Source organism: Xyrauchen texanus, chromosome 2 (genome assembly GCF_025860055.1).
Source record: "Xyrauchen texanus isolate HMW12.3.18 chromosome 2, RBS_HiC_50CHRs, whole genome shotgun sequence".
Lineage (NCBI taxonomy): Eukaryota > Metazoa > Chordata > Actinopteri > Cypriniformes > Catostomidae > Xyrauchen > Xyrauchen texanus.
Genome location: NC_068277.1, coordinates 14,993,351 through 15,015,357, shown reverse-complemented (window position 1 = coordinate 15,015,357; position 22,007 = coordinate 14,993,351). Strand labels below are relative to the sequence as shown.

At 36.2% G+C, this 22,007-nt stretch overlaps 2 protein-coding genes across 2 annotated transcripts; both read left to right on the top strand.

Annotated features, from left to right (window-relative positions):
• Positions 1-2,869: 2,869 nt before the first annotated feature.
• Positions 2,870-9,284, top strand: slc39a1 (solute carrier family 39 member 1). The gene is made up of 4 exons (XM_052151070.1): positions 2,870-3,200; positions 4,034-4,164; positions 4,831-5,136; positions 7,464-9,284. Exons 1-4 carry the CDS (start codon positions 3,086-3,088, stop codon positions 7,815-7,817), a joined length of 906 nt encoding a protein of 301 aa, XP_052007030.1. The 5' UTR covers positions 2,870-3,085; the 3' UTR covers positions 7,818-9,284.
• A 6,135-nt stretch (positions 9,285-15,419) lies between these two features.
• On the top strand, positions 15,420-21,752 carry rlbp1a (retinaldehyde binding protein 1a). The gene is made up of 8 exons (XM_052151025.1): positions 15,420-15,569; positions 16,480-16,509; positions 16,783-16,911; positions 17,161-17,365; positions 18,022-18,200; positions 18,959-19,117; positions 20,563-20,673; positions 20,859-21,752. Exons 2-8 carry the CDS (start codon positions 16,501-16,503, stop codon positions 21,003-21,005), a joined length of 939 nt encoding a protein of 312 aa, XP_052006985.1. The 5' UTR covers positions 15,420-15,569; positions 16,480-16,500; the 3' UTR covers positions 21,006-21,752.
• Positions 21,753-22,007: the final 255 nt, after the last annotated feature.

Genomic DNA, 22,007 nt, shown 5'->3' with positions numbered 1-22,007 from the left:
TTCATTAAATGCTGCTGACTGGATAACTGTGTTGAGTGTGAGTACATATGCCTGTAAAGCATAGCAGGAAGTGAGATTTACATTTATGCATTTGGCAGACACTTTTATACAAAGTGACTTACAGAGGCCTTATTACAGGGACAATCCCCCTGGAGCAACCTGGAGTTAAGTGCCTTGCTTACAATGGTGGTGGCTGTGGTGCTTGAACCAGCGTCCTTCTGATTACCAAATTACCAGTTATGTGCTTAGACCACTACACCACCACCACTCCAAGAGATTTAGGCTTATAAAGGTCTGGCTTATAAAACCAACATACAGTATGAGCTGAAAAAATGCATTGAATGGCACTAGTTTACCACATTGCAGCAAGAATTTCTTTATAAAGCCTATACAAAGTGTTGACACCCATGCCGTATAATATGGGATTGTCCTGTATTTAAAGTTGAAATGATGCATCCTGTATCGAATCAATACAAGATGCAATTAGTCCAATATTTAAGCTGGTCAGGTGGCCTCACTGCATCATTCAAGAAGGACCACCCCAGCAGGAGTTTATTTAACTTCAATATCCCTTGGAAATTTTACATACGGTGGAAAGGGGACCGTCTGAAAAGTCCACGCACTGTGCTAAAACATGCAACAAATCTGGAAGGGGTCAACAACTCTACGGCCACATACAAACTGCAGCTAAATTTGGCTGACATTTCCCTTTTAGTGCTTAATCCTGTACTGTACACGCACAATTTTATAAAATACGGGAGTGACAACCGTGTTCTACAACCAAATTAACTTGCATGTGAGATGTGTCTGTCTTCTCCTGGTGCAAATCACAAAAAAGAGTATGTCTTCACTCATTCATACATTCCAGTCTGTCTCTCTCCTCTGTAGTTTCTCTCATCAGCTCTGCGGTCTTGGGGTAACCGGTAAATGCATTCCAAAGTGCGCGCTCTGTTTAACAGCACATAAAAAAAACATATACATGATAATATATTTGAGGTGGATAATATCTTTGCTCAAAACCAGCGAACACAATACAGGTTAAGATGATGGCATTCATGTTTCACAAGCGAGAATCTGCCGCATTGCTATGTTATCACTTAGCGAGTATTGATGGTGACTACCACCCCTGGAGTCGTGAGTTCGAATCCAGGGCATGCTGAGTGACTCCAGCCAGGCCTCCTAAGCAACCAATTTGGCCCGGTTGCTAGGGAGGGTACATGGGGCACCCTCCTCGTGGTCGTGATTAGGTGTTCTCGCTCTCAATGGGATGCGTGGTAAGTTGTGTGTGGATGGTGGAAAGTAGCATGAACCTCCACATGCTGAGAGTCTCTGCGGTGTTATGCACAGCGAGCCATGTGATAAGATGCGCAGATTGACGTCACAGAAGTAGAGGCAACTGGGACTTGTCCTTCGCCATCCGGATTGAGGTGAGTTACCGCGCCATCACAAGGAACTACTAAGTAGTGGGAACTGGGCATTCCAAACTGGGAGAAGGGGGGGATTAAAAAAAAGAACGAGAATTAATTCCCTCATTTAAATTCTCCCAAAACTTTGTAGAGTGTACATGGCCTAGAGAGTGTCCCATATGAAGAGGCAACCCTGTGTGTACCACACAGTGATCAGGGCAACTAGAGTGTTCACCAGAGATTAAAAGTAACATGAAATGAGAACATTTACAGACTACATTTGTTTTCTATTGGGTATTATTGCATTTACAGTGTAAATATATTTTGTCCATATGACAAATGAATTACTTGGTTGTAACTTTTAGCTTTCTAATAGTAAAGTTGTTTACTCCCATCATTTATATTAGTTGTTTTTTTTTACAGTAAAGGTCAGTCTACCGTTTTTGTATAGTAATTTAAACCATGCCTTATTTTGCAATTCTTTAAAAGTTGCTGATCAACTGGCAAAATAGGCCTACTATTTTTTTACTCACATTCAGCACTTTGTGAGCCTCAATGTTAGACCATATATGCACATCACATCTCTAAATCATACTACTCTGGTTGGGACTAAAAAAAAATTCCAGAAGAAAAATACTAACTATAAATACAGTATGTGTATATAGTAGGTGTGCTATATTTATATTTTTAAATCTTTAACACTTGGAGAGAGATCAACTGACAACTAAAGAGGAACATTTTATATCTATATCTATATATCTATATATCTATATCTATATATATATATATATATATATATATATATCTTGTCATAATAGGTAATGTGAATGTATATAATACAAACCAGTGCATAGGGCAGGAGTGAATGAAAAAGAATAAGTACATGTACAATGTTTCCGTTCTATTTACCTTCAAACTTTTGAAATAGACTAAGAGGATATTGTGTTTTGAAGGACTGCAACTCAATCAAGCCTCTGACAAACAAAACCATCTAATCAAGCACTCAACTTGATAAAGGTTGAGTGATGACAACTCTCTTTTAGTTCCCTCTATAAAATAAATATATACACAACAGTTCCCATACAGCAACTAAATTAAATGTTACATCCATGCTGTTATGACTAGTTTATCAGTCACAAGACAGTCATGTGCAGTTAGTCATACTAGGAACTACCTCTCATGTCCTGCAGTTCAAACAGAAAGTGAAGTAGTTGCTCTTTTCATTGAAGTAACATAATGATTCCCACAGAGATCGCTCTGCGGCCCAGTAAAATGCTTATTCTAAATTCGTTCACATAACAAGGTTTCTTGGCTAAATTTAGACATGTATACATTATTAAACACGTCATTCGCACTTCTGTTTAAAATAACCACTGAAATATGGCCATTTCTGCAATGCTAGATACTAGTTTGATGCGCCGAAAGCCGGAAGTGATACGTCATAACGCAAGGGGCGGGGCGAACCATCAGTGCGTAAACATTCAGGAGAAAAATCGAGACATTCTGATCAAAATGGACCTCTAAACTGTCATATAAATACAGAAACATGGGGTGAATCGTTCAGAGACAGCCCTCTGTTATGAGCCGTTTTATAAATCGGTGTTTCATAGAGGCGTCTGTTCACTTTCTCCTGCTTGTTAACATTTAGATTCATTTTTATATTCATATTTTTTTTTGCCATGGATTACCTGCTACAGGTCAAAGTGGGAGCGCTGGTTGGGTTGCTGTTCTTAACGCTGATTTTTGGGTTAATCCCAGCGCGGATGAAATGGTTTCGTGACTCAAGTGGAACAGGTAAAATTATCATCTAAGTCCTGTTTGTGTGTGTTTTCGTCACCGCCACCACTATGTACATTTCCATTTATTTATGTGTTTATGAATATTAGTAAATACATGTATGTGTTTCTGTATAGTATTTAGTTGTTCATATGTGTACTGTATGTATGTGGTTATTTATTAATGTGCATATCTGATCAATTATGCATGCCTGTATGTATGCATATGCATTTATGTTTTACTAATACACCACATACAGTTGCTCTGTCATAGTTTTATACAAGAACCGACACATCAGAGTCAAATGATAGGATAGAACATGGGAACACTGGATAGAGTTTATTGCACCTGGTTCACATGAGGTGGAAGTGAAACTCTTGTTCTGCCTGAACATGCTGCTGCTGTTGATTAACCAGCAAAAACTGCTGCTAAGCATGCATTATAAAAGCATCATCCCTAGTAACCAAATATGTTGTCATTTTATTGTGGTCTTTACCAAGACAGCAAGATGTCACTATTAGCCACTTGTGAAACCAGAACAGCATGCGTAAATTGATGGTTTTCACATAGTGTGAATTGAATAGTATTTTAGGTGAGTAAATGTCACAGAGGAAAACTCTGTGGTTGAGTTTGCTTTTAACTTTTAGGGCTCTGCTTAGTCAAACTGATTTAATGCAACTTACACTTTAGCTATCTTAGATTTTATTTATTTTTTGGCTTCTGATGAATAATGTGTTTACTTTGGCTGATAAGCTGAAAGGCATGATTAAGGAAAGATCACACCACTCAAACCACACTGTGGCACCATTAATCAATGTAACGTCTTTAATTTGTGTTTTCTTTGTCTTCAGCAATCCACAGGGCAGTGCTGAGTTTTGTGAGCTGTTTTGCGGGAGGTGTCTTCTTGTCTGCCTGTCTTTTAGACATCATCCCAGACTACCTGTCCGACATACAAGAGGAACTACAAATACAAGGCCTTGGTGTGAGCTCACCAAATTATTTGTAATATATATAAAATTGCTCTGTTAAAGGAATACCAAACTGTTCTATTATAGAGCCAAAACAAACCAAATATAAAATGATGTTATCATTTATTCACCCTCATAACATTCCAGACCTATATGATTTTCTTTTTTCTGCGGAATTTAAAAGGAGACATTTTAAATAAAGTTAATGCTGTTCTTTTTCCATAAAATAAAATCTTGCCCCCGTAGTAGTTCTCAAATCTTATTGGTCCATGCACATTTTCAAACTTTGCATCAAAAAGTGATGGCGTTGACAACAATGCCACTAAATGCCATTGGTTCACGATTGTCTTGTTACCAGACGTGACACACCCAATTGAAATCTGTGTAAGCACAATGAGATTTGAGATTTGTGTCGTAAAGATAGTTCCTCATATTAAGCTATATCATGGCTTGAGAAGACTTGGAATATAGTGCACATTGGAACATTAATATCCCTGCTTGCATTTATTTTAATGAAAAGAGCAGCTTGACCATTCTTTAAAATTATTCCTTTTGTGTTCCATGGAAACAAAAGAGTCAAATGGGTTTGGAACAACATGAGAGTGAGTAAATCAGAGTGACCTATTTCTTTAATGACTGAAGTATGTATGTTACTTAAACTGATTCTCCTTGTGTACCAGGAGGGCTTCCCTGTCGCCGAATTCATAATGGCTTGTGGCTTCTTCACAGTCCTGATCTTGGAAAAAATAGTCCTCAGCTGCACAGAGGGATACAGAAATGAGGAAACAGCTCCTCTTTTAGCTCATGAAGGCCACGGACATGCTTATGGACATCGCTCGCTGAATGACCTGGAGGGGAGTGGCCGCCACGTCCATGTGGATATTCATGCACACTCATCCTTCCGTTCCTTCATGCTCTTCCTGTCTCTGTCCCTCCACTCAGTGTTTGAGGGTTTGGCCATTGGCTTGCAGACCACAGACACCAAGGTGATTCAGTTTAGGTCCTCACAGAGTTTTGTTTGTTTGACAACTAAGTTTAGAGTCACTGTATTGATGCTGAGCTTGTAAGATACCGGATAAAGTTTAGGTTCAAAGGTTCACAGCGTTCCAGATTAAGGAATGCTGTTTACTGTTAGGCATAGTGACTTCAGGTCATTGTGTTGTTGAAGGGCTTTATCTATCCAAAGATTCCCTCAGACAGCAGCAGACATACTGTAGTTTGATGTTGTCATATAACCCAAATATAATCAAGCATATTGTTTGGGGCTGCCAAAAACATTGATATGTTTACTGCGTCAGTAACCCAAGTAATTTTACTCCAAGCAGTACAATGTTGGTTTTAGCATGTATTTTGTTCTTCATAGTTAAAATTTGTGTCCCATTTTATTTGTAAACTTATTATAATGGTAAAAAAAAAAAAAAGAGTAGTGTGTAGAATTTAATCATATTTCTTTATTTATTGCCACAAAACCAAGGCTGGCAGAATTTGTTTTCAAAATGGAGGGTTGAAAAAGCATAAAATAAGGAAAAGTTGCACTCAAATTTACTTAATAAAAATCAACTAAAGCAACACAATTCTAGAACATTTTGTCACAACTTGATTTCATGCATTCTATCCATTTCAATTTGTAAAATGGATGTTGGGACTACATGAATACATTTTGTGTTGTTAATGTAGCATTGAAACTGGGCAGGAGATTTCAATTTTCCAGCATGCTTTTCAGGGAACTAGGGAGAGTACATTTTATAATTAAAGGTACACTCTGTAATTGCTTTCTCATTTAAAAAGTTTTATTCTAAAGAAATTAATAGTAATATTGAAACGTATGAAATCATGACCAATCATGTGAGATGAAGAGTTCAGTCATATAAATAACCTTATAAAAACTCTTCTATTCTACATGAGAAAGAGGCGCCCTCATGGGGACAGCCATGTTAGGATCACATGACCAGCTGAATACTTCTTGCTTAATCTCAGTTACTGCACTATTATTGGAAACTTTCATTCATGGATTAAATTAATCCTGGCTTGCTATACATAGTGGATTTCTATAATGGCATTGGTAACTGAAAACTACTGTGTTTGAATGATAAATCATCCAGGCCACTAGGTGTCACTGTAAGTTACTCAGCCAATCAGAAACGGGGTGGTTCTTGCGGGTGCACAGGATGGGGGGGTGGGGCCAGAGCGAGAGCGAAATTCGGTAGAAGAGCGACTGGAAATCTGGCTGATGCAAATTTTCTAAATTCCTAGGACAATTGGCTGAGAAACAGACCAATAGAAAAGAGTCAGACGAATATAAACTAAAATAGAAGGAATAGTCGAGGAGCTTCCAAAGGAGCACTGAAGGGAGTGGTGTGTTAGTTTTGGCAGTTGAGTTCGAACATCAACAGTGTTTCTCAGGAATCGCTGAGTGCACTTTGAAGTTATTTTGAAATTAAAATTTAATTAAAGTTGAATATAAAGGGGGATATTTGTTAGTGTTAGTGCTTTGTTATTTTGAGATGTAGACTTTTCTGTTATGTTGGAATTTGGGGGTTACCATAATGGTGAAGAGTGGAGCTTGTAGCAAATGCTAAGCTAACAATAGCATAATTACTAAACTACACTGTGTAGTTCTTCCACTAGTTAGTACATAAAGAATTAAAAGAGATTTATTTTAGAATTACATTGACTTGTGTAATTTTGTTAGGTTTTCATGCTGTTTTATAACTTCCTTTCTGCAGTGGAACACAAAAGGAGAAATTTTGAACAGTGGAACAGTGAAAGCATACAGTGACCAGGGGCGTTCAATCTCCAAAAAGGACAAAATGGCCCCATTAAATCATAACAAAAGTAGTCCTTATGACTTGTGCGCTTGATTCTAAATGTTCTCTAAAAAGTTATAGTATTTTTATAGGTTTAGTATTTTTAATACACATTTAGTGAGAATGTGTATACATTTTGTGAGCTCTCAATTATCATTTAGACTTCTGCATAAACAAACTTGGTATGTTTTGTTTGGTGAGCAGACATGCGAGAACCAATTGTGTCATTGACATCAACTTGGGGAGACTCCTGAGTCATTTGTCTTCAGACTTGGAATATAAAGAGTCACAATGACTACCCTGAAGAGTTAAGTGTCATGCTGAAGGGCAAAATGGGGGTTTAAACCTACAACCTTTCAATTACCAGCCCAGATCTTTGCCAAGTAGGCTACACTGCACATTCATGTGAAATTATCACATGTACATATTGGCCTGTTGTTCATTTTCGTTTCCTGCTCTATAAGATTTTTACTTTCTTGACCCTCTCTCACTCTCTCTCTCTTTAGGTGCTAGAAATCTGCATTGCTATAGTCGTCCACAAGAGCATCATTGTCTTCAGTCTGTCAGTTAAGCTGGTTCAGAGCGCAGTCAAGCCCATATGGGTGGGTCTGTACATAACGGTCTTCGCTGTGATGTCTCCACTCGGCATTGGGATCGGCATCATAGTGATTGAGGCTGAGCTGAAATCCGGTGCTTTAATACAGGCAGTGCTGGAGGGGCTGGCGGCTGGAACATTTATCTACATCACTTTTCTAGAAATCCTACCTCATGAACTGAACTCCCCTGAGAGGCCACTGCTCAAAGTTCTCTTCATCCTGTGTGGATTCTCTGTAATGGCCAGCCTGAGTTTCTTGGGCTGAAAGACACTTTTATTTTTGTAAAAGTACTAGGAGAACTGATGCCTCAAGGAGAACTTTTAAAACCGCATGTGATTTCAAGACAATGAGTGACTTTGTTTGCTTGCTTTAAAAAAAAAAAAAAAGAACTGATAACCACACAATTTTTTTTTCTCAATTTTTAAAGGTTCCTTTTTAATTCCCCTTAAACTGGATACATTTTAATGATGATTTGTTTTGAAAATCTGAAGTACTAAGTTTTCATACCACTGTTGGGGTCAGCATAGCACTAACCATTCTAACATGTTTGTATTTGATCAAACTCTTTCATATCAGTATTCATTCTCGCATGATTTGTTTATTAACTGACACTTTTTTGGTTTTATGTCTCTGTATTTAATCAGTGACTTAAATTTGGTTTGCCATATTTCCTGTACATTTTCAAGATAGTACATTTGCTGGGCAGCCAAAGGTTTGACTTAACGTGGATTTTGGAAGTTTAGAATCATTTATAAGATTCCAAAATGTGGAACGTGGTGGAAACCAATATTTTGTGTTCATTAAAGAGCACAAATTTATATTTTCATAATCATATTATTGTATGATTATTTATTATATCAAACATATTTGCAGCATCTTAAGAATTTAACTTGCAATACCATATTTAGCCTTTAGATGCCAGACTGTTGCAGATAATGCACGCAAAGCTTTGACAAGCTGTTTGGAGAGAAAGAACATTTAAAAGTGTTGTTCAATGGGAGATCTTTATTTTGCATAATGTCATGAATCTGCTGGCCTGTAGCATGCTGGATATCATTTATAGTAACTTTACCTCAAGAGATCTGCTGTCTGGCCTTAGAGTTCCTCTGTATTTGAATTAAGAGGCAATCTCCAAAGTAAACCATATGAAAAAGCAAGATTTATTTGAGAAGGAACCTTAAGTGGTTTTGTTGTATTGCACAGTACAGTATTCAGATTTTACAATATTAGTTTACTAAGAATAATACAAATGGGATACTGTAGACAAAAGGTTTGATATTTCATTGCCACTAATGTTGTACTTCCTAAAAAGAAACTTTTGACTGTCCATGTTCTTAAAAATTGCATGAACTTTTATTAACAGCAGGAAAGTAAAAACTCTAAAGCAAATAAATGTCTTGTGAATTACTTAATAATTATTCAATGGCATTACTGTAATCAACAATGTAATTGACCGTGTCACCACCAGATGGACCAATTTTGTCATGAGTGAGTGAAAATTCTGCTCCTGTACTGTAATGATAATCAGGAATTTCTGTTGTAATTACTGTAATTAATTAACTTTTTCTTTTATGTAGAATCTAATAATTTAATCCCAAATTACACAGTAAACAGCTTGTGCTGTTTCATGAAAACACAGCTAACTCACCAACAAAACCATAGAACAAAAACAAGGAAAGCAAAATCTTGTCCCTAAAGCCAACCTCGGACAGATTGATAACCTCAATTGTAAAACGGATTGTTTGCTGTGGACTGTGGGCCAGAGATGGGCTTATGGTCAATGATATAAAAATAAAACAAACAATATTTTGACTTCTAAAGACACTTTCTGTATTATCTAATCGATGTATTTAAATCAAATATTAATATCTCAGTTTAAATTGATTAAATATATAATTTATAATTGTAACAGGACTGGACATTGTTGGAATTTGGAAGCGGGGGGTTCAGGTAATGTTAAACTCTTTATTCGGTGCAATAAAGACTCCATGTCACTGTTATCAACACTCTAATGCAGGCACTGCTGTGTAGCACGCTCTCCCTCCCCCAAAACTTTAGCAGCAGATCCTTCAAGTCTTGAAGGTTATGAGATGGAACTGCTGTAGAACGGACTTGTTGGTCCAGCATATCCCACCGATAATCAATCGGATTGATATTTGGGTAATTTGGAGGCCAGAGCAACACCTTGAACTCTTCATCATGTTCCTCAAACCATTCCTGAACAATATATGCAGTGTGGCAGGGCACATTATCCTGCTGAAAGCGGCCACTGCCCTCTGGGAATACCATTATCTTGCACCTGAGCAAGGTTAACCTAGTAATTAAAACATTTATCAATACCGTTTTCTCATATATTATAGTTTTAACTTTTTTTTTTAAAGAGGTTTTGGAATTTTCTTTTTTATTTGTTTTTATGATGTACTTTAATATATTCTAAATTTGGAATATGACATGAAAAATTGTGAAAACTGCACTGGGGTTTGAGTATTTTTTCAAGGCAATGTACTGTATATATGTATACAGTATATATATACATATAATTGTAAGTATTTCAATTGAAATGCTCTGCAATTGCATTTTTACTTGTAAGAATGCAATTACAGAACTCTACAATTGAATTACACAGCTCTGTGATTACATTGTTACTAGTAAAGATTCAGTGAGAGAGCTCTGTAGTTAAAAATCTTACCAGTAAACATTCAATTATGACGAGTAACACTAGGAACAATAAAGGTGCTGTTTATGGAACGGTATGCAAAAAATGTACATTCTCCCTGAAAGATATCACTGAAATAAGTCTCACCGATCTCTATGACAGCACTAGACTATAAAAAGCAAACAAAAATATGACTGCGGGCTGTGGACACATTATTTGATCAGCCAGTCAGAAGAATTTGATGTGCTTTCTGCCTGTCAATTTTAAATTTTTGTTTTGTATGTATTCATTGTGTAGTAGTTAAAGCGGAACACTATCTTTGGAGGGTGGCTATATTCCATTGGGAGAACCAGGACTTTTCCCGAAGGGCTAGCCGCAAAACGGGGCCGAATGTTACGCGATAATCTGAAATGGGCCGCCACGTTATGCAGAACGGGCCACAAAACGGGCCTATCTAACTTTTGGGCCCATTTCTCTTCCCAGTTCGCCCTTGGAGGGTGGTGTTTTAGAAAGAGGGGGCATGTCTAATTTAACAGCACAGTCTTGTGGAAGTTCCAGAACTTATTAAATCGCTCCCAGGCACCTTTAAAAGATAATATGGCCTTTCATAAAAAATTATTTTAGAAACAGCTGAGCAATGGAATACTGCTTGTGAACATTCAGACACCGGCCACGCCGTTTGGGGAAGCATTTAGAGGAGCATTAAAATATCAGGATGCATAAAACAACATTTAAACCCTTAACTAATGTAACATACTAATGTGTTATCAATGACTTGCCTCATTCTATGAGTAGAATTTACATGTGATCAGTAAAATATGCTGTTTTAACTACTCGGTAATGATTTAAAGTATTATAGCCTATATGCAGAAGATGTTGTGTAATTTGTCATGTTTACATTCTGCATTTATGATGCTCACGCTGTACACAGAGTTATATTACTTATACTACTGCAAAGATGGGTGCTGAGAAGAGTGCTAAAGAGCAAAATACAGACAAAAGTATGGTGATAAAAGGAATATATCACTTTAGGAATATGTGTGAATGGCTTACTAGCATTTAAAAAAACAGAGAAAATAGGCACTTAAGAGTATTTGAGTAAATTTGATTCCTTTTGTATACAAATAAAAAAACATCCAAAACAAACAAACAAACAAAAAACATCTTCACTTAGATTTCATATATAGTATATTAAAGCACACACCTTCACCCTGAGTGGTCTTGAGCGAGTCCTCCGAAGACAAGCAAATCTGGAGAAGCATGGCGTTTATGTAGCCAAAAGACTTTCCATCACAAATTCCAAGCTTTATGGTCACAAAAGGCCAGCTCTAAGTTCCATGACTCCACAATAGTGGGTGCCACAGATGAGTGTACACGCGTACTAGTGTGAGCAGCGTTTGCATAATCAATGAACTTTTGATGTGAAGATGCATACAGTAACCTCCTATTTTCAAAAATCTAACAGCCCAGTGAGGTGTTAACTATTTGGATCTTCTTTTATTAAATAAATCCAAGTAAATTTGGATGCATAATGACATAAAGGTGCTTTTACTAGTTAAATGTATAATTTATCTTGATTACAGATGCAGATCTAAATATTTAACCCACAAAACCACAACGGTATCAGCCAAAATCAACTAAAAAAAAAATGAATACTTTTTTGTGGCCATTGTTTCTTTATATTTTATAATAAAATACAACTGTGACAAAGAGTTCACCACTAATGAGCAAAATGGGAAGGAGTGCTATGTACTGAGCAGCAGTTCTTTAGACAATGAAACAGGATGCAGAGTGGGTCAACTATTTGTTAATGTTCAACAGAGCAGCAGGGCTTTGTGGAGGATGTGAAGAACAACTATTTCTCCACTGCTTATTATCCATTTTTTCTCACATGTCTGAATGGGCAGCATCTCTGCAGACCTCTCTGTAGTCTGTCCTAAATTCACCCCACCACCATAGAGAACAAAATGAACTGAATGACCAAACCCCATTCAACTAAATTGCTTGTTTGCGTTCATTATGAATGAACTAAAGAAACAACCATGAACATTAATTTAGTAAATTGCAGCTTTATAATTTTATTATTGATTGCCACTTATTTTAATTTACATGTAGCCTATATATTAATATGTGTCTGTTGTATTGCACAGCAAAATGAGAAATTCAATTATGAAAAGTGCTCTCACTGTGACAGGGGGTTTAAAAAGGAAACTGCTTCGAGGATTGCAGAGTGAGGATTATAAGGTGCAAAACCCATTGCACTACAAAATGCTTTTAATAATAGAGTGTTATTGTGAAATTCAGTCAATGGTTACCGGATTACTTCCTTTCAAATCATAGACTGTCTGGGTTCATCTTTGGGGCCGGCAAAGTTTCGAGGCAATCAATGATGTATTGTTATTTTGAACCTTATTTTATTGTATTTGCTGGTTTTATCTGCTGCTCTGGTCCGTGACTAAATCAAAGCAGAGATTCCAGGCTTCAATCCAAACCACCCAAGCTAAGCTAAGGTTTCTGGGGCACATTAGAGCAGGTGAAGATTGGGGTGAATGGGAGAGATGGTATGTAGCATTCATTTTGCTCCTTCAAATGTCATTTAAAGCACTGGGTGCATTTATAGACTAATTCCTAATAACTCCAAACACTTGATTATTTTGCTGCAGAGTCCTTAATAAACTTAATTGCACATAAAACAGAATGTAATGAGCATTTTTAAATCTTCTGGAAAATCACAAAATCATACTGGTTAGTGAGTACGAAAAGGTGAATAATGCTTGCCAATGCGAAACGTGCCAGCATAGGGTGTTCTTAATGGTGGCCAAAATGTTTCTATGCAGTCACTTAGGTCTTTTGGTGGTAACATGACAACCAATGGGAAAACTGAACTAATAACAAGATAACTAGATTACTAAAACATGAACCAATGACACAACAAGACTGATAATGAGTTAACAAGACAATAAACCAATGAAAACAAGACACATGGAACATGGATAGAAACAGGATATCACATGAGCAGGAAACAGGAACAGGAACAGGAACTAAACTTTCAAAATAAAAGACATGAACACAAAACATGAACAAAAACACATTTAAACATGCAAAGAATATGTCCTGTATTACAGGCAGATTGCAGCCATCTGGTGAAAAAAGAAAATAACGTGACTTGAAATCATGACAATAATAATTAGTACAATAGATGGCTGCAGTGTTCTATGCAGATCCTACTGTGTAGTAATTTTACGTGTTATCACAAGTTATGCATTTAGATATATATTTAGACATTGTCAAACTATTATTTGTCAAAGTTTAGCTTTTTTCTTTTTTTTTTACTGTTTTGAAGTGTCACATTATGCTTTCAGTCAAACCTGAGCTGGTGTTACAAAGATAATAACATAATGATTTTGTTACCAATAATTTATTCCAAACATTAACATTTTATAGCTTAAAGTAAATTAATAATAATGTCATGAAAATGCACAGTAATAAACAGAAATTAACTGTGAAAATTAAATTAGTATATAAAACCGATGACTCTGACTTTGCTCTTTGTTTGTGCGAGAGGTTGTGTGTGAGTGAGTGTGTGCGTGCGTACGAGCGTGTGTTTGTGTGTTGTGTTCTACCTGTGTTAGTCTCACCCATTTATTTCTCTCTCTGTGTGTGTGTGCTGCATTGTGGGTGTGTTATGGTTTTACCTCCTTATTTATGTGTTTGTTTTTCATTGTGACTGATTTATAGATTTTAAAATGGTAAATTGTCTGCACTTATATAGCGCTTTTTTAACCTTAGAGGTTTTCAAAAGCGCTATACACTGTGACTCATTCCCCCATTCACTCTCACACACACACACACACACACACACACACACACACACACACACACACACACACACACACACACACACACACACACACACACACACACCAATGACGGCAGAGCTGCCATGCAAGGCGCTATTGGGAGCAACTTGGGGTGTAGTGTCTTGCTCAAGGACACTTCGGCATGTGGAGTCATTTGGGCCAGGAATCAAACCGCCAACTCTGTGATTAGAGGCCAACCCACTCTACCACCTGAGCCACAGATGCCCCTTTTTATTATACTAAATTTAAAAAAAATTGCTCTGTGTTATAGTGTCACCAGTTCATTTGTTAATTTGTGTTGTTAAGTCGTACCCTTCACTTCTGTGTGTGTTTTTTCTGCATTGTGGCTGATTTATATCTTGTATTTGACAAATAAATATAAGTGCTCTGTTTTTTAGTCTTTCCCATTAATTTCCTATGGTCGGTCAATTTTGAACACATACAGCATGTGTCATTTTTCTCTTTCTTTTTCTCTACAGTCACAGACTTATCGAATCAAGTAAAATATTATATGTTCAGATGGCTAGTGGAAAAGTAATAAAGTATTGTACCTCTCGGATAAACAAAACCATTTTTGTTACATCAGAAATATTTATTTATGTCAGAAATGACCAAACCAGAATATGAAGGCAAATCTAAATTTTATCCACAGAAAAGATTATCATGTTGACATGCATTTTGTTTATGTCTTGTGGCTTTTGAAACATTGAGCATTTTTTTTTTTTTTTTTTTAGCAGACAATAAAACAGGCAAAAAATCCTATTAATGTACATTGAAGGAGGGACCCGAAACATAGGGACCAGAACATCACTGACCTGGGGTTGGGCTCTTTTAACCTGGGCCAGTAAGAAATCACCAAGCAAAGACCCAGAACACCCTCACAATCATGTAGCAATGCACAAGGCAACCACCGTGGAATACCCTACTATCATGGTCGGGTGATTTTGCACAGGAAAGCACCACTCACATTTTCTTTGAAGAATGTAAAAATCTAGTTCCATTATATAATAAAAGATCAATAGCTAATGTATATTCAAATAGTTCAAAATCTCATGATAATTTAATTCAAATGTTTTCATATTTTACCATTATAGCATTATAGAATGTTTGCTAAGAACTAATTAGAGTTATTATGGCATGTTACCAAAATGTGCATTTTATGTTATTAATATGCTATGACCTCAACATTAATCATTAATTGATTACATTAAAAACAAAGATCTTTAGTTTTTCTCTTTCTCACACGTACAAATACTCATTTTTGCCCACCTGATGATGTTGTTGTTGATGATCCTCCTCAGTCCTGCCCCTCATGAATGTTTATTATGTAGATTAGATGAATCTGTTGTGAGTTATACAGTGTGACATGTTAATCTGATGTGAGCAACGCCTCACCTCATTCTGCCAGCCTGTACCCCCTCATCACCCCTCGTCTCTCATCCAGAGAGATTTTGAGCTCTGTTTCTTCAGTGCAGCACTTCTGAATCTCCTTCAGCTGAGGTAAGTCACAGTCTGAGTATTATTAAAGTAACACACTTGCTTTGTGTTGAAGCTTAAAGCTTAAGAAGATGCTGGGGTTGGAGTTATGCATTGACTGGTACTTGCAACCAGCTTTCAGGAGCATCGGTCATTTATAAAGTGACCAAATGTAGATTGTAGCTTTATTGATTGGTAGAAGTTTCAATTGTTGTCTATTGCAGTTATCTTGAAAGAAAACTACTGTTGCTCTCTGATCAGGCACATGGCTTAGCAATATTAAGAATACATTTCTTAATTTATTCTTAATTAAAAAAATATATATTATGTAATATATTATTATTGTGCTTTTCCTAAAATGCATTTGTCCAAGTTTGGCTATATTTTTCACATGGACTGGAATCTGGGACTCCAGGAATTCCCCAATTAAGCTGTCTTTGATTTCACATTTGGTTTGCTATTTTATATATAAATGCCCCTATACTATATGTATACCATAATATTTCAATATTTATTTTAATTTTCCTTCTAGTATCTAAGAAATTACTTTTCTGAATGCATCAATACTGAAATGTTTTATTATATGTTTATATGAAGCTTGACATTTCCTTAAAATTTTTGTGGACAACCACTATGCAAACATTAAGTGAAGATTGTTGCATTGACAAGCTGAATCTCAGCAAAGATCTTCATAGTCATAAAGTTCGAGAGAGAGAAAAAAAAACCTAAGAAACAGGATTATTTAAAGCTTTTCCATTGACCTGTCTCACATTAATTGCTTGCTTTACTTTGACAAGAAAAAGAATGAAACTACATTTAAAAGGGAGACAATTTTACACAATTATTGTCTTAATTAATCTAATTCAGAAAATACTATGATTAAACTAAACATATACAATGAAATATATTTTCTCTCTTCACTGTGTCCGTTAAGCCACTAGAGGATTTCGGCATCATGGCTGCTGTAAGTATATTTCTCTTTTTGTAAAAACAGTGACTACTTCTATTTTATGCAGTTAAAAGACTGCATTAACCTCTAGTGTTAACTGCACTCGGTAGGATGAACTAATCTGTTGATTCTCAAGGTGTTCTTGTGGCTCATGTGATAGGGATTATTAAATAACCAGTGGTTTACTGAGAGTTGGGGGTCTGTCTCCACAGCAGGATTGCTTTTCTTTAAACATTCTTGTAAGTGAGGCACATAATATAATGTGTTGCTTTTATTTTCATCCATTAGACCGGAACATTCCGCATGGTGTCCGAGGAGGAGCAGGCATTACGTGCCAAGCTCGAGCATCTGACCATTAACGATCATGGGCCGGTGTATGGGCCTTGTAAGAATCTTCCAGACCACACAGTGCAGAAGGTATCCCAAATCAATGCTGTCACAATAGGCTTAAATATAAACATATGACATAATAACCTGCCAATGGATCACAGCTTTTGGGAAAAAATTTACCACCTACATAACACCCTTACTAATAGAATTGTGTTCCTGTATCTCAGCTGATAGAGCGTTAGCAATGCCACGGTCATTGGTTTGATTCCCAGGCCAACAATGCACAAGCATCTGCAAGGTGAATGAATGTAAATATTTAATCTTCCTGATTTACAGGCTAAAGATGAATTGAATGAGACTGAGGAAAGGAGGGTCTCTTTTGTAAAAGAACTGAAGGTCATGATGAAAGACAAGGCAAGCAAAGGGGACGATCTCGCCAATGCTGTTCAGGAAAAATTTGGGGACAAACCAGACTCCCTCCTGCTGAGGTTCATACGTGCTCGCAAGTTTGATGTGACAAGAGCACATGAGCTCATGAAAGGTAAACAAATGTACTATATATTTTTTAAAACAGCTTTTACTATCATTTAAAAATGACCCAAGGTTGTAGGATTTTTCTTATGACAGTGAAGGAACTCAATATCAACAGTTCCCTGCTAATAATATACGTAACAGATTGTGTAATTGTTGTCAACATGCTTTGTATTCATCTTTGTGTCTTCTGGCTCCTCTCATTACTGGGACAGAGAAAAATTCTCTGCTTTAATTGGGGTTTTCTAAAACTTTCAAAGAGATCCTTTGTGCATAAATAGGGCAGGTTCTTTTTTCACAGGGCAGAGTGATTGCTGAGAACTGGGAGACAAGCTATGCTTTGATGTTCTGCATATTTCTCACAAACCGCCGACCTTGAAATTTCTTCTTGACATGCACAGCCCACAGAAACATGCCAGCCACACTTGCACACTTGACTGAACCTTTGATTTGACATGAAAACTGGGACCAATACTGCAAAGGAGGAATTCTGCATTAATTGGCCAAGTGTTGAAATACACAACAACAAAGTGTCTGACGATATGTCCTTTACAGAAATGTCCCTGCTAACAATTCAGATTCATTTTTTCAATGCACCAAACAAGTAAAAATGCTGGGATACATATTTTAAATCGTGAATAATATGTTTTTATCCATTTTTGACAGGCTATGTGCGTTTTAGGCGAGACTACCCTGAGTTGTTTGAGAATTTAACCCCAGAGGCAGTACGTAGTACCATTGAAGCTGGTTACCCACGAATCCTCTCCACCAGGGATAAGTATGGCCGTGTGGTGCTGCTCTTCAACATTGAGAACTGGGATCTAGAGGAGGTCACTTTTGATGAAGTATGTATGGTATTTTTGTCATACTGTACCTTTAAAGGGGTAGTTTACCCCAAGATGGAAAATGATGTCATCATTTACTCTCATGTGGTTCAAGACCCTTATGACTTTCTTCTTCCTCCTGTCAATACAAACCCATATGACTTTCTTTCTCCCTAAATATGAGATATTTAGTAAGAGTGTCCGAGCTGTACTTTTCCATACAGTGAAAATGAATGTTGAACACAGCTGTCCCTGGTCCCTATCCACTTGCATTGTATGTAAATGAGCAGCTTGGACATTCCACTAAATATCTCCTTTTATGTTCCATCACGTAAGAAGGTCATACGGGTTTGGACCATAAGGATGAGTGAATGATGACTGATTTAATCATATTTCAATAAACTATCCCTTTTAACTTTAATTTGTAAGCTTAGCCTTTTTCAAAACATTTGTGCTACTAATATTCTGAAATTTATTTAATCTTCTGTTCTGGTAAATCACCCACTTGTCCAACTGACGTTATGGCTGTTTTGCTTAGCTAGGATAACATGCTAACAGAGCTAATACAAAAGATATGGACCATTTTATGTTTAGTCAAGTCGTTTTTTTAAAGTGTCAAGCACTGTGTGTAAACTTAGATAAGATGATAGATCTCATGAGACCACTTAAGTTGAGAATAAAACCATTATTGGCGTTCAAACAAAGCCTATACAAATGTGTTTTAATACAGTGGCTTCCTCTGCTAAGGTGTTGTTTCGTGACAAACCTTTTTTTCACAGACTCTGCGTGCATACTGCATAATCCTTGAGAAACTTTTGGAAAATGAAGAGACCCAAATCAACGGTTTTGTCCTCATTGAGAATTTCAAGGGCTTCACCATGCAGCACGCGTCTGGCATCAAACACACAGAGCTGAAGAAAATGGTAGACATGTTACAGGTATGTGTTTTCCCAGCTTGTTCATTAAAAATACTAAAGCTTAATAAATAGGTTGTTTACTGGGAAGAAAGCATAGAAAGTATTGTGCAAGGTATTTAGATTATTTACAGAGGTTATGAAGGATGACATTCCTTTTGAAATTAGATTTTATAATAGAGGTTAATATATTATAATAGAGTGCACATTGACTGACCTTTATATATATATATATATATATATATATATATATAGGTTCCGGAAATATCTTTCTCATTGACCTTTCCCAAAAGTTTCCCACTTTTGACTATCCCATTTACTTTTAAACTTTTAAATAAATTAAATAGAATTCTCTATAAAAAGTTCTTAGCCAAGAACCAAACCAGCAAACTCTGAGAAGAATCACAACATCACATTTAAGCAGAAAGCTGCACTCTTTGGGCATAAATTCTGTTTCTGAGGTAACAGCAATTTCTCTGATTTGTGGATCTCTCTTCAGGGTTACGACTAGTATAGTTCTTCACTGGGAGTTTAACTTCTACAGAAACATATACAGTATCATCGCTTAACAATCTAAGAGCTAATGGTCTATCATGAAAAGTTTATGCGTTCGCTAAGAATCTCTTCTCTATGGAGAAAATGAAATGGATTTATATTCCTGAAAACCCTACAGTTGCTCACTATTGTTGCAGATTCGTAATACTACATTAGGAAGTGTCTTTAAAAATAATAATAATTTCTCATAAATCCATGATGTCTCTATCCTGTTTTCAAACACAAAGCTACACTCAAAAAATTTATCTTTGGCCGATTGATTTGATTCAACCGTGGACAGTAGTTCTATGTGTTTGAAATTCATTTTCTTAACTTAAAATTACTATATAATCTCAGCACAAACACTTTGTTTAGAAAGAACCTAGTTGAATTGAGTAAACCTCTCTTTTCTCTTTTATTTCTTTATGTACTAACTAGTGAACGTGTGAATGTTAGCATGCTAAATACTTGCAGGTTGTAAGCACTACAAAGTGTAGTTGAGTAACTACAGCATTTGCTAAAAGAAGCAAGTAATCAGTTTCATATGTAACATCCACCTGTCCTGATCGTTAGCTTTACCATAATGGTAACCCCAAAAATCCTTCTAAATCTCAACATAACAAATCATTAAACACTAATAAGTATCCCTCTTAATATTCCAGAGGGAAAAACACATAAAATAACACCTAAAAATCTACAGTAACACCACAAAAAGTATTAATGTAGCCTCAACTCAAATGGATTAAGTAAACTTCCATTTTACAATTTTAAATAGATTGCAATGAAATCAAGTTGTGACAAAATGTTCTAGAATTGTGGTTGCTTTATTTCATTTTAATTAAGTACATTTAAAAAAGCAGCAAAAATCCTTTTGAATCATGTAGACTATTATTTGTGTGTCTGGCTTCTAAACTGTGGTTTTATTGTGAATACAGGATTCTTTCCCAGCACGGTTCAAGGCAGTGCATGTGATCCATCAGCCTTGGTACTTCACAACCACCTATAATGTAGTGAAGCCCTTCATGAAGAGCAAACTGCTGGAGAGGGTGAGTGGAGTGAAGGGAAATGAGAGAGAGGAATTCAAGTGCAAGTGAAAAACAAAATAGTTTTCTTCACTATTCTCAAAAACCTCCCAAACAATTTGAAGATTTATAAAGTTTAAGCTGCACTGGAAATTAGCTTAAATCTGTATTTAGGTGAGAAACACTAACATGTTTTTATTTCTTCTTAGGTTTTTGTACATGGTGATGAGCTGGATGGCTACTTAAGGGATTTTGATGCTGAAATCCTTCCTCCAGACTTCGATGGGACAGGCCCCGAGTGTGATGGCAAAGAGACGGCAATCAAGCTGTTTGGCTCTGAAGACACAGCCCTTTAAATGACAGAAACCAATACTAAAAAAAACTACCTTTTATACACCTTTATTTTGATTAAGGCATTAGAATGTTTTTTAGAAACTATAGATAAAAACATAATAATACTGTAGTAATACAGTGGTTGCAAGAATGGTCATGTTAACAGAGATGGAATCGATACAGATCTTACATGATCATATTTGAAACTCCTCTGAAATAATTGCCACTTTCTGTGTATGTACAAAGAGAAATTGGTTTACTGCCACTGAAGTGTCACTTAACCTCTTTGCCTGGAAAAACTGTGGCCTGGGGTGTTTCTTAAGAAAGTTTTGTACTCATAACGTGTAGAAAATAACTGTTGTAAATAGTGTCAGACAAATAATACCATGCCTTGACAAAGAAATAAACAGTCTCTTAATGTGTTTTATTTGAACCCTTTAAGCTTGGATGGGCCCGCCAAAAAAAAAAAAAGAAACTACAGTCATGACCAACATAAAATAGGTTTCGTTTGACAGCTTAGAAGCTCTATTTTACAATGCATGCTGGCATTATGACCAAAACTGAGCACGTGCTTTGAAATTAGCAGACAAATGAGAAGTGTTCCATTTTGATAATATACCAAATTGGGTAACACTTTAGAAATACTGTATCTTACTTAATGCATAACTAATAAGGAATTACTGCAGAACTAATAGGTCATTCTTCATTAACACTTAAGTCACTACTATTAACTAGTAAGGAAGATGTGTTAACTAATCAGTATGTAATAACATGTTATAGTTGTGTTAAGTAACAATTAGTTAATCAATAACTATTGAATTCAGTCATGCCTCCTGATGAACTACTTTTAATTACCTACTAATTCAGCTTCAGGAGAAATAACTATTGAGTAACTACTAATGAACAGTAGATTAATTACAATTACAATAATATCATAACAATTAGCCATTACAATATTCAGGTTTTGGCCCTTTCTTCTTCCTTATTTCTAATGTTATTATTACTATGGAAATGCAATACCCATT